At 38.8% G+C, this 13,277-nt stretch overlaps 1 protein-coding gene across 1 annotated transcript; it reads left to right on the forward strand.

The window, feature by feature from the left end:
• Nucleotides 1-186: 186 nt before the first annotated feature.
• Nucleotides 187-12,076, forward strand: LOC123051254 (mRNA-capping enzyme; the record flags this gene model as incomplete). Its single annotated transcript, XM_044474088.1, is given in 17 exon segments — nt 187-353; nt 1,160-1,298; nt 1,514-1,665; nt 2,773-2,856; nt 2,944-3,006; nt 4,014-4,151; nt 4,230-4,433; nt 5,072-5,188; nt 5,831-5,880; nt 7,730-7,892; nt 7,992-8,114; nt 8,510-8,638; nt 8,735-8,833; nt 10,139-10,228; nt 10,369-10,453; nt 10,730-10,860; nt 11,697-12,076. Coding segments are annotated over 17 exon segments (2,040 nt in total). The 3' UTR covers nt 11,853-12,076.
• Nucleotides 12,077-13,277: the final 1,201 nt, after the last annotated feature.

Below are 13,277 nucleotides of genomic sequence, written 5' to 3' on the forward strand. Positions count from 1 at the left end.
ATCCTCTGTTAGTTCATTTTTTTTTCCTGATTTTTGCATTGGATGAGCACCCGTGACTTCACTGCATCGCACTCGTCAACTGCAGTTGAAATTAGTTCTGATTTAGAGGTGACCATGTTCGTCCAGTGCGTATTATGCTGGTTAGCCTGTCTGACACAAGACGCCCTTTCTGCCACCTCTTACCAGGTGTCAGTTCCTAATGGTTATCTAGAGACAGATACATTGAAGGGTCCTCAATGGATTTGAACGCATCCCCGTTGCCCGAGGACGATGACCATGAAGAGCCAGTTGAGCTTGATTTTGGACAGGACGATGAAGATCACGTCGAGTCTGCTGTTGAGATTATGAGGAGGGTAAATAAAATCATCCCTTCTGGCCATAAAATGAATCACGAACATGCATCTGATCTGTATAGATGGAGCTTAGTGTCATCAGTTGATTGCTTTTGTACTTCGGTGGTGATAATCGTAAACTGCAAGATATACCTTTTAAGCGGTATGTTAGGCTATAATAACTCGCAATGTAAGGACCATGGTATTGTCTCTTTTGAAGAAAACTATGTCATCATGTCACTTCTATTGGTAGCCATGCGACATTTGTTTTCATGCTTTTGGTTTATGTTTCTTTCAGCTTATGTAGTTCTGGGATCTGGTTGTGGCCTATGGCAAGAGAGAAGGTGTTCTTTCTATCACCTGTATTCGGTCTCTAGGACCGGCACAGTCTGTCATATTTAATTTGACTACACATTCATGCATGTTAAGTGGAACAGCGTGTGGTCACGTCAAGTGGGGTGTCCAGTATTTTCTTGTTCTGTGTACCAGATGTCAACGTGTGTGTGTGTGTGTGTGTGTGTGTGTGTGTGTGTGTGAGGCGATCAGATGGTCTGAGTGGTGGTTGTCGGTTGTGTTGTATCTGTCCCTCTTTGTATTTTCCCTCAAAAATCTCAGCTGGCTCTATTTGTTACTCCCTCCGTAAACTAATATAAGAGCGTTTAGATCACTACTTTAGTTATCTAAATGCTCTTATATTAGTTAACAGAGGGAGTACTAAATTAAGCTGTTTGGCGTTCTATAAAACAGCAAAGGTGCAAAGTGGAATATAATTAATTATGGTCTTTCATTGGTACCCTTTTTTATGTTGCGCTTACCGGATTTCATAGGAACGAGAAGAACGACGCAGAAAGTTAAAGAGAGATCAACCAGATGATGGACCAAGGCCAAGACCACAACAGGTTAGGAATGATCATGCAACCCAAAACAAGATTGGCGGATACAAACGAGTTAAAGAGACACCTCAGGGTATGTTTGTATCTGAAAGCCATATTCTTGTGAATCATGTCGAATTGTCCCATGGCCACGTCTTGTTCTTGTATTCTTGTTTGTCGATTCTTAAATAAACTATTACTATCGTATATACTTACGCTAAGTTCATAAAAAAATACTTATGCTTAGCCTAAAAAAAAATAGATTTTTGATATTTTTCACCCTTGCTCTGACGTTGTCCCTGTTTTCAGGTTGGATGGATTGCCCTGCATCTGGTCAACCAATAGACAAAATCATACCCTCTAAAGTTCCGCTGGATGAAACATTCAATGAGTCGGTTCCTCCTGGAAAAAGATATTCTTCCAAACAAGTTGTTAATAAACAAAGAAAGGCTGGCAGGGACGTAAGTACAGTTTTCTACTCACACGACACTAATACACATTCCAATACTTATTATGTTATAGGCTGGATATTATGCTTTTTTCCTGTTATCTGGCCCTACTTTGAAGTATGCATATTTGAATGGAGTTATTTGTGACACAGAATACATGCATTTCTTTATCCATGCTCTGTTTGTACTCATGATTGTCGTTATTGTTGCCCGTTCTCTTGTATGAGTGTATGATGTTTGTGCTACTTCCCCCACTTATGCACTGATGGTCACATGTCACCTATTGCTTGAGTGAATTATATATCTCAGTTCCATATTCATTTAGTTTGCTATGATAGTATGATCCATGATTAGCTGGCTTATATTAGGCCAGAGGGATTGCTAACTTGTTTCTCAAATATGCCGACTCCAAAAGCACACTTGGGGAGGTGATCTAAAGTATGGACGTTTTGAAATACTTGTTAAAGTAAAATATAAATCTTCTGAAAAGAGCATAGTATATGGCAGGGAACAAAGATAATATCGACATGCATCTTGTATGTCTTGATTGATTAGTTAGCAAGTACTGGAGCTAGAGAAAATATATTAAGCACTCTGTATGGTCCCTTACAGGTGAAAAGCTAAATAGCTTCTGGCAATGACGTTTTAGTGATATTTTAGACTTGTGTACCAGTTTCTCTGTAGTATGTGCTTTTGCTCAAATTCTTATTGCGATCCTGTGACCCCACTGCTACGCTATTCCGCTACCACTAGTTAGTTGTTATTTGCAATCATAACTGAACACAGGTAAATTGATTTTCTTGTTTCTTAAAATTGGAGGTGAATTAATTTTCAATATAAACTTCAGTCCTTATCATTTGTGCCGAAAGGCCTGTCTTTCTAGCCACAATAAAGATAAACTTATTAGATCATAAATGCAATTTACAGTACACTTGCACTCGTGTTGTTGTAACAGTTGCTTGAAGTATCTAAATTCTCAGTTGACATACTTTCTGCTGATTGTCTCTTTTCTTATCTTCTAGCTATTTGCTATTGAAGAGAGCTATACAATCCATAATGAGTACTTGATTTGATAGCTTGTTGCTTGTATTAACTATTCCCCCACTGCTATTTTATCAGATAGGTTTGGTGATTGACTTGACAAATACCTCTCGGTACTATTCGCCAGCAGAGTGGACGAAGCAAGGTACTAAACATGTCAAGGTGAGAGTGAGACCTCAGTTTACATAGTAATATGTATATTCCAGCATTAATAAAAAATAATTCCTGTGACATTTCTGTTCATTTCAGATTGCTTGCAGGGGGAGAGATGCTGTACCAGAAAATGAAGCTGTTAACACGTTTGTGTATGAGGTAACCTATATTCCTAGTTTGATGACCTTGCCACTATGCTTTTTTGATGTATTTTTGGTTAGACATGAATATGTAAACTTCAAATCTTCTTTTAATTTTCTGGGCAATTTTTTTAATTGTTGGTTACCAAAATGTACTGCTGGAAAAAAAAAAGGTGAACACCTGTCGTCAAGGTTTTGAACATGGTGCTCTATACTGTAGTTGCTACATAACATATGTTGCGTATGTGTCGCACTTGATAGTTAGGTTAAGTGCCTATGTGTTGTTAGTATAAAAGAACGGAAGTCTAATAAATTAATAATGATACCAGATCAAGTGCATGCTTGCACCTGCTGTTTTTCATTCAGCCATCTACAAATTGTTACATAACATATGTTGCGTATGTGTCACACTTGATTGTCACACTTGATAGTTAGGTTAAGTGCCTATGTGTTGTTAGTACAAAAGAATGGAAGTCTAATAATTAATAATGATACCAGATGAAGTGTATGCTTGCACCTGCTGTTTTTCATTCAGCCATCCACAATTGTTGAAATACTAGTAACCACACGTGAATTGTGACTTTAGTCGAAACATGAAAAAAACTAGCTATCTTAACATCTATAAGTATATTGTCTTATTTTTTGGATGCTTTCTTACATTCCATATTGTTGATGTGGAAGAAAACTATAAAAAACATGTAGTTCAGAAAACTTGTTTAGAAATGCTAGTAGATATTAGATGGCAACATAGGACAGGCACAAAAGAAAATAAGTCCATATATATTGATCATTGTAATTATGTTGAATCAAAAGACATTGTTCAGAATTTTCTTAAGAGCAATTCAACATAATTACACGTAGTCTCTCCAGTTGGAACTACATGTTTGCACTTGTAGTCTCTCCAGTTGGAACACGTAGACCAGAATATTGATAACCTAATTGCAGTAAATTCCTTTAAACAATCATGCTAAATTTCCTTTAACCTAATTTATTAGCTAATGAAGCTCTATCGATGCTAAATTTTAGGTGTTGGCGTTTCATGAGCGCCAGAAGCCATCAAGGAATCCCAAATACGTACTTGTTCACTGTACTCATGGGCATAACCGTACTGGCTTTATGATTGTTCATTACCTAATGCGCACACAACTGTCTAGTGTTACTGAGGTGAGACAACTTATGCTTCAAATGTAATTTATTGCAATATTTCTTTTTGTTTCCTTGGCTAAATCTTTTATTTGCTAGGCTTTAAATATATTTGCTCAAAGACGGCCTCCAGGAATATATAAAACCGACTACATTCAAGCACTGTATACATTTTATCATGAAATTCCTGAAAGTATCACATGTCCACCGACACCGGAATGGAAGAGGCCTTCTGATCTTGATTTGAATGGTGAAGCTAAGCAGGATGACGATGACGACAATGGCGAGTCTGCACCATCACCAGTAGGTGTTAATTCCAGTACATGTTTGGACAATTCTCTGTTAATGCCACTCAGGTCAACATCATAAGATGATTTGACAATCTACAGCTAATAAATTTGTTTTAAAAGAATAATTGCATGTGGGGCGCATGTAGTGTAAGGTGTAAACTAGCATTTGTATTCCTGTGAACTTTGCATGCAAAATTTAGAAAATGATCAAAACTGCTGGTTAGATATTTTCTACTCCCTCCGTCCCAGCAAAATTATGGGACGGAGGCAGTATATGCCAGCAACATTTTAAGGGGTTTTGATTGTACTTTGGAGAAAGTAAGGTCCTTTCATGTACTGTTGTCTTTGACATGAAATATTACGGAAATGTTTACCAAGCAAAATATTACATTTCCCCCTACATCCACCAATCACTAACACATTTATTAGCCAATGAAACAGTATTTTAGGATGTTTTTAGAAGCTTGCGAAGTTTGCATGGGTCACATTGAATTTGGATTAACACCTACATGGCATCTCATATGTTGTTTCCTTGTGAATCTATATATCCTTTTTACTAGATAGGTCCAGGGTTTTACTAAAGTATCAATACTTCTGTACAACATTTTCTTATATTGCTAATGGTTGTCAAAATATTCCTGCTTATTGTAGGATCCTGTAGATGACAAGGCCATTACTAATGATGATGTCCTAGGGGATGCTGTACCTTTCGACCAGCAAGATATCTTGCGTGGCATATGTTTCAAATTGCTTGATTTTGTACCCAATGTAAGTTTTAAACCTGTCTTTTGCTCTTAGTCACATCTTTCACATACTCCTCAGTCTTCCCCACCCGTAAAATTGTTAATGACGTAGTTCCCTTTGCTCTATGCCGACAGAAAAATGTTGTCAGCACTTCCATTTGTGTAGTTTGGGCTTGTCACTGTGCCACTATGTATGTACTCATAGCTATGTTGATTATACGATCACTAGTTTCATTTTCTCAAACCAGTTTACAAAGTTACACTCTATTTTGATTACTATGGTACTATGGTTTCAAGAATCTTATTTGATCAAAATCTGAATTCAGTTAACTTGTTGCAAACACAGATGGTTAACTCTTCTCGTATCAAGTAATTTTTGAAGTTTGACACAGAAGAGTCTATGAACATCCATTTTTAATTTATTAGTGGCTGTAGCTTTGATGAATAGGTGTGACGATGAAAACTTCTTTTGCTTGTGTTGGAGATCATTTCACTGAAGCTTGTTTTTATGTGCATATCCATTGTGTTTCACTGTCTTGTTTTCTTTCGTATCCTTTTATTTTAACTGTAGCCATCCCTTTATTTTGAACTTACCACACTACCCCTGTATAATCGTTGTGCCCAAAGCAAGCTTCTTACAGTGTTCTGCTACCCTTTTGCTTTCCAGGGTAGAGCTAATGCTCAATTTCCAGGATCTCATCCAGTTTCCCTCAACAGGTATCACTTAATCCAATTTAGATGCTGTTTGTGCAAAGTGGTCTTGGTGTACAAAATGCATGTTCTCTTAGGGGGTTTCCTACCAAATAACCCCACTATATGCTAAATCATGTCGTACTGGAGATGAGCACACAATTAAGGGCAAGCGTATACCCCAAATAAAGGCATTAGCTTCTTATTATGTATGCAATTATGCATACATTGGAGGTTGCATTTTACATAAATTTGTTCTACTTTGTTGTGGTCACTAATATTTCTTTGCACTTTGTAGAAGCCAATAGGCAATATGCCATGTGCATATAGTAACATTATATTATATACTAAGTAAGGGAGTTGCTTGTTTGCGCCTGGAATAATTCTTATGAATAAAGCGACAGATGACTGCCATATAAGGAAGAACTATGTCTATGTGATAGCTGTAGAGTTTGCTTTAGCATGCAGTCGTTATTTTGCTTTGATGGGATAATAGGGTTACATGAGTCTAACCCAATGCAGATGCTGTTTGTTCGTTTTGTCAAGCAATAAGAGTCAGTACTCACCTCATATTGAATTACCTAATTGCACCCTTCTGTGTGCTATTTATATAAGTAAACGTGTAGATTGACACCCTTTGTCTTTTTAAGGTTCATAGAACAACATTTATATGTCTGGAATAACCTTGATGTTCATTTTGCTCCTTGAGATGTATCTTTTGTTTAGATATCTCTCTCTGTCTCTTACCTCTCATCTGTCAAATTTGATTCGGGAAGTGGGATTAGTTGACCGGCTGTAGTTTGATGACAGAAGCATTGTTTGAGGAAATGTTTCCGCAGTCAAGAATGGTTGATGTGCCGAATAGATAGTAAAGAAAGAGAATGTAATTCTTTGTTTATTATACACAGAGCGCGTTCCAACTAGGGCATGCAAATCCTAAAGTATGGCACATGCAAGTATCGTTTGACCATAATGTAGCTCTAATTTATAAGCCTCTAAGGCTTTGTTGAACAAAAAACAGGTGAATGAAGCTAGAGGAAAGGATAAACATAATTAGAATCAGGAACCAAGTCCAACCTTTCACTGGAACTGGAGTATGGATAGTCCAGTATTATAGCCTCATATCCTTGGGTAAAACTTGCATAAACTCCCTTCCTTTCTCATCAGCTCCTCCTACTATCCATTTTGTGTTCTTGCTATCTTGTCTCCATATCTGCCATTCTCTGTCACCTAACAACCAAATGATGAGTTGATGACATGACACCCTTCTTAAGTTCCTCCTCCTGGTCCAAGGTCATGTTGCTTCATCCTTTTGTGCCGTGCACTCCTAATTTTTTTTAATGCCTAGCCACCTCCTTTTGCTGCTCCGACTGGTACTTTGTCCATGGCGAAGAGTTCCTCTTGTGGTATAGTTGATGCATTCTACCGTGGCATTATGGTTTAATGTTGCCATTTTTGGTCCACATCTAGCATATGTGTCAGCATTCAAGAGAGTGCCTATGTCATCGAAATACATAGACACCATGCATGCTTAATGTAATACCCTCCCTAAGCACTGAACGTTTGGTCTTACAATTGCCTGCTGCTGTTCCGCTCTATACTGTTATGGCCAACTAGTTTGCCGTAATTGTAGCTTTTTCTTTTTTTGCTTGAAAGTGAAAAATCAAGAAGAAAAATGTTACTCGTGTCGATGTAATTATAATAAAGAAAGGTTGGCCATCAACTAGTTTCAGCTAGGTTGAACGGAAGAAGTCATTCTTTAATTAGAAAATAATACAAGAGTCTCGCCCTTTAAGAAATAATAGCTGTTAATAGTGTTCTTGCTTCTGTTTTGGCCCTTCCTCTAACTTGTGTTCTTTTGTGTCTCAATTTAAAGTGAGAACCTGCAACTTCTGAGACAAAGATATTATTATGCTACGTGGAAAGCTGATGGAACACGATACATGATGCTTATAATGCGGGATGGCTGTTTCTTAATAGACCGAAACTTCTGCTTTAGAAGAGTTCAGATGCGTTTTCCTATTAGGAATGTTAACGATGTAAGACCTCACTTTTGGTTTGGATAACAGGCGTAGTGCATTTTCTTTTCTTTCATTATATTGCAGAATTTTACTTTACCTATGTTTTCATAACTCAAGGGTTTCCACAACTTTACATTGATCGATGGAGAAATGGTTGTAGACGCCATACCAGGTGGTGGATTGAAGCGGAGGTACTTAGCGTATGATCTAATGGCAATTAATTTCTCCTCCAAAGTCAAGGTAGAAACTTCAAATCTGTTATCAGTAACTTAAGTTGCCGTTTTATCACCTTCCCAATTGATGACGTGTATGCGCCTGTTTTTTTTCCATCTATTTTGGGGTTGTGGCATGAGTACCAGAGATCTCATTGACCTTTCACGGGAAATCATTGTTGTTGAGATAATAATACAGTATAGCGCACTACAAGTTTATCAGAAGTGATTGATAAGAATATAGTTATATTATTTTGATTGACAGAAGCAAGCTCTTAATTTTTGGATAATCACTGATGAAATATTTTGTGTGTAAATGATTTTAATCTACTTAGATATATGAATATATGGTGATTCTGAAGTTTAAGCATTTGCATTACTCTGTACTGTAGTAACCACATTTTATTTAATCTTCGGATGCAGTTGCCCTTTTCTGACAGGTGGAAGCTACTTGAGGATGAAATAATTCGTCCACGCATCTATGAGAGAAAGCAGTTTGAAACTGGTCTGAAAGGCAATCCATCATACAGATATGACCTGGAACTTTTTTCGGTACCTAAATCTAGATGGATTATTTTGTTTATTTCATTGCAGTACGATGTTCAGTTGATAACCATAAACAGTTCTATGATATTTGGTTTTTATCAGGTAAGGAGAAAGGATTTTTGGCTGCTTTCCACGGTGAAGAAATTACTCAAGGAGTTTATTCCAGCACTTTCACATGAATCTGATGGGCTTATATTTCAGGTAGGGTGGTCCTGTCGTTTCTGGCTTTGATACATGATGTTCGTCGTCCATGGAAATTGGAACATCGAAATGCTATACCCTATAACTATAAGGCAGCAGAGAAAAAGTTAGACATGGTACTAAGAAGCACCGATACGGGGTTAGTTACAGACACGGGGATACGAGCACGGGGATACGGCATTTTCCAAAAACAACCATTCAGGGATTAGGCAGGGTATATAGGTACTTAGAAAAATAAACAGCATGTAATAAAGATTTAATGATAATTTTTAGATAAGAGATTTTTTTGTTACTAGACTGGATATGTATTGCCTCATTTCTATTGGTAAAAGTCTTTGGGCAGTTCACACGAACCCTCTACTCAGGCCCATGTAGCTCTCCACTCAGAGCCCATATAAGACCCAGCTTCTGAAAACACTAGACTAGTCAGCTCCTCCAACCATTCTCTTTTCCTCCAGCCGCCTGATAGCAGATGAAAAGACCGCGCTGCCGCCTGTATCTTCTTCCTCACTGGCGGCTGCAGTCCCCATCTTTCTCCCCGCCCAGAGCTTCTTCCTCGTCCTCGGATGCCTTGCCATCTTCCTCTCTGCCTGGATGTTCTTCGCCAGGGGGAGAGCTGGGCTTGGGGGAAACAGCGGCGGCTAGCCGGCAACTTGAGAAGCGAGTCCAGGCGGCAGCGGCGTCGAGTCTAGGCCACGCCAGCGCTGTCACTGGAGTCTGGCTCCTAGTCCCCACTGTGTCCACACCGTCTCTGCCTTATCCCAATTTGTTTCCCCTTTTTCAATTCAGAAAATATGGGATGCTGCGGAATACCTGTATCCGCGCGTATGTCTGTGGTCATCCGGCTCTTATCACTGGACTGGTTCTGGAAGTGGTCGTGTTCCAAGTTTAACTTCCTGCATACTAATAACAATGTTTCCGTGACATGGAAGTGACAAAGGACTCGATCTCTACTGAGAGCTATCATCCATATATAAATCTTGCCCTAAAGCATGCTAATGACATGCAGTTAGGAACACTTGTGCACTGAAAATAGCTGCAGTTCATTCAAGGGCATACCCCGCTCCAGTTCTGATTTCCATAACAAGACACTATGTTTGACTTTTTGACGAGTCACTAGTGACATATTGGCTAAGCTGAGCTTTTGTGTCACTTGAGAAAACCTAGCTCAAGCTGCCTCCCTGCAGCTGTTATTTATCAGTCCATGTATTTCTTCATGCATTTCAAGTTATACGCTTAACAGGCTTATTTTTTCCCTTCCATTTTCTTCATATGTTAAAAGTGTTTCTGTTATTCTTAATATAGGGCTGGGATGATCCATACGTGAATCGTACACACGAAGGTCTTTTAAAATGGAAGTACCCAGAGATGAATTCAGTTGACTTTTTGTTTGAGGTTTGTATATGCTTGTCATATTCTTGAATGTTAAATATTAAAATAGAACTACTTTTGGTGTGGAATCTGTTCATGTGGATGTGTGACTTGGGTAAATTTTGTGTCCAATTTATCATCGTTCTAATTTCTGAATGCTGCAGACTGGTAGTGAAAACCGTCAGCTTATTTTTCTGTACGAGAGAGGCAAAAAGAAACTTATGGATGGTACCCGGGTGGTATTTGCTGGTAAGGATGTGTTTGCAATATTTTTTCAACCATTCCCTGGCGCAATCGTGCAGCTTTACTATATTTGTAATACGCTGATTAAGTGTTTCAAAATCTTGGCATACCTGGTAACTTTAAGTCTTGAACTATGGCCCTTGTATGATGTTGTCTTTAAATAGAATCTGCCACAACAGTTTTTTCTCGTGGCATCATGTTTCAATTCTTGAAACAGCCAATTTTGCTGTAATGTGATTTCATTTTGGACTAAATGTGGGTGTTGTCCTGGAACTTCTGCAGATGATGTAGATCCATCTTCAATATCAGGGAAAATTGTTGAGTGCTCTTGGAATAAACAGGAGGACTGCTGGTTCTGCATGCGAATCCGAGCAGATAAGTCAACTCCTAATGATATCAATACTTACAGAAAGGCACTTCCCTTTTCCCCTCCCTGCCTCCCTCCCTCTCTATGGCCGTGCTCGATTTCCTGAACCATATCATGCTGAAAACTAGTGTCAACATCCAGGTCATTCAGTATATGTTATGCACACCTACAAAATTCAGTATCTTGGTGATCCACAGTATAGAGAAATTGGACAAGTGGCGCAGGCTACATGCTCCGTATTGCACATGAATCATAGTTGTACTCCCTCCGTCCCAAAATTCTTGTCTTAGATTTGTCTAAATACGGATGTATCAAGTCATATTTTAGTATTAGATACATCCGTATCTAGACAAATGTAAGACAAGAATTTTGGGACGGAGGTAGTAGTACATTGTCTTCATAATTCAACATGATCTCTTCTACTCTTAATGCCCCTTTCCTAAACTGGCTAGTGACCATACCCAGTCCTGACTGTTGCTGGCTACATCCTAACTGACAGATGATTGTGATTTTGCATTCATGAGAATCATGTCATTACTAAATTAATCAAGACGTATATTTTGTGTGGTGAGTTCATCTTTCATGGTCGCTTCATGGTTAGGTTGTCAATTTGCAATCAGATACACAATTTGTAAAGTTTAATAATAGTCAAATGATGTTGACTTGCGATGGTTGATAAATTTTGAGCTCTCCAATTTAATACATTTATTATTGCCATTGCATTTTACTTTCTTCCTATTGCAGACCATCGCTATTCTTCATACACTATAGACTTTACTGTGCAATTTTACTCCATCTCCTGCTGTGTAGACATCAAGAGTATGAGAAACAGAATCGCTATGTACAATCTGACAATTTCCATTGTCTTGTCGTAATGGACAGGTGATGAGGAGCATCACAGATAACATTACTGAAGACAAGCTCCTGGGCGAGATGAGTGAGATCAGTAGCCTTCCGATGTACGCCGACAGGAAGGCCCATGCTGACAGGAAAGCCCACGCCGAGAAGATGGCTCACCAGCACAGAAGGAGGGGATAAGGCGAATAATCTTGGTCTTCTGAACTAGAATCAACAATGCCGGCTGGCCTCTGTAGCCTGTGTATTTAGCAATAATCAATTTTTGACTTCAATTAAACAACAGCGGTCACTACACAAGTTTTTCAATGCTTTGTCATATTGGCCATTGTACATGTATCGTTCCAGAGTCCTGTATATCTCTTATTGTGTGTCATCAATGCTTGATATCATTGTCGTTTGGTCTATACTTCTGAATAGCTTTGTCGGCACTTTTTTCAATGTGGTGTGTTTTCTTTGCCCTATCCTTGTATGAACGTCATGTTCTTTCTTTAATCAAGTTAAAACACACACCATAGTTGCATTGCCTATCGCAAGTACGCAGTGGTGGGCAATGTGTTCGGAATGGTAACAGCATCCCATGTCCAACCATAGAGCAAGTTATTAGAGAAATTGCAGTGGTTTAGCACGTTTAGCACTTATTGAAGACTTCATATTTCTGGCTTGTCGGGCAAGAGTTATTCATTATATTTTTTGTTCAACATATGGATCGGTTTTTTTTCTTTCGTACATAATGCCCTAAAATTATGCATCTAAAAAAACAGTTTTGCTAAAACACATCTAAATGTTTCCTAAGTATTACACATCTAAGTCTTATGTCATTGATTTGAAGCAAAGATTCGTGTGGGCATTTCTTTTGTCTTTTTCTTTTTAGCTTGGTTAAGTCATTTAGATGTACAATAACTATGACACATCTAGCTAAGCTTTATTTGGTGCGTTTATTCTTTATATTTGTTATATGAATCATGTATTAAAAGACATGTGAAAGAAAAGAAACGAGGATTAACCCATTTATACTTGCTCCATGGGAGTTCCACAAAAAAAGAAAGAAAGAAAATGTTTTGAGGTGGTTATGCTTAGGTTTAGTACTAGGAGACGCGGTCGTATGTTGGTGCTGTACATTGGTGTGCTCCTTGTTTTGACTCATGTACACGAACATTGCCTTGTGTTATCAGGCGACATCGGTGTCAACTTTATGTCAAGGAAAAAAATATGCGGGCCCTGCAATGGAAATGGACACAGCAACTAATTAATGCTTGCCCCTGCAACACAAAAAACATAATGTTGTGCATTTCTTGATTCCTACATTGCTTTTCTCCCCTGAGAGCGACATGCTCCCGGCCGTGAACGAGCGTACGTACCTCCGTCCGTCCGTCCATGTCTTGTGTGTGCACAAAACCACTTGCTTTATCCAGGGTTTGGTGGTGATAAAGAAAATAAAGTTGAAGTGTAGTGTAGGTGCACCCTCTCCAACGGGGATCTCCCAACACACTCCGATAGTGGCGAGTAGCAACGCAACCACCCTCACCAACAAAGCGTCCGCACCAGCCCACCTGACCCCCGACCTAAGACCCCATTACATATGCCCTCCTCTACCCAACACAACAC

Source organism: Triticum aestivum, chromosome 2D, assembly GCF_018294505.1.
Source record: "Triticum aestivum cultivar Chinese Spring chromosome 2D, IWGSC CS RefSeq v2.1, whole genome shotgun sequence".
Classification (NCBI taxonomy): domain Eukaryota; kingdom Viridiplantae; phylum Streptophyta; class Magnoliopsida; order Poales; family Poaceae; genus Triticum; species Triticum aestivum.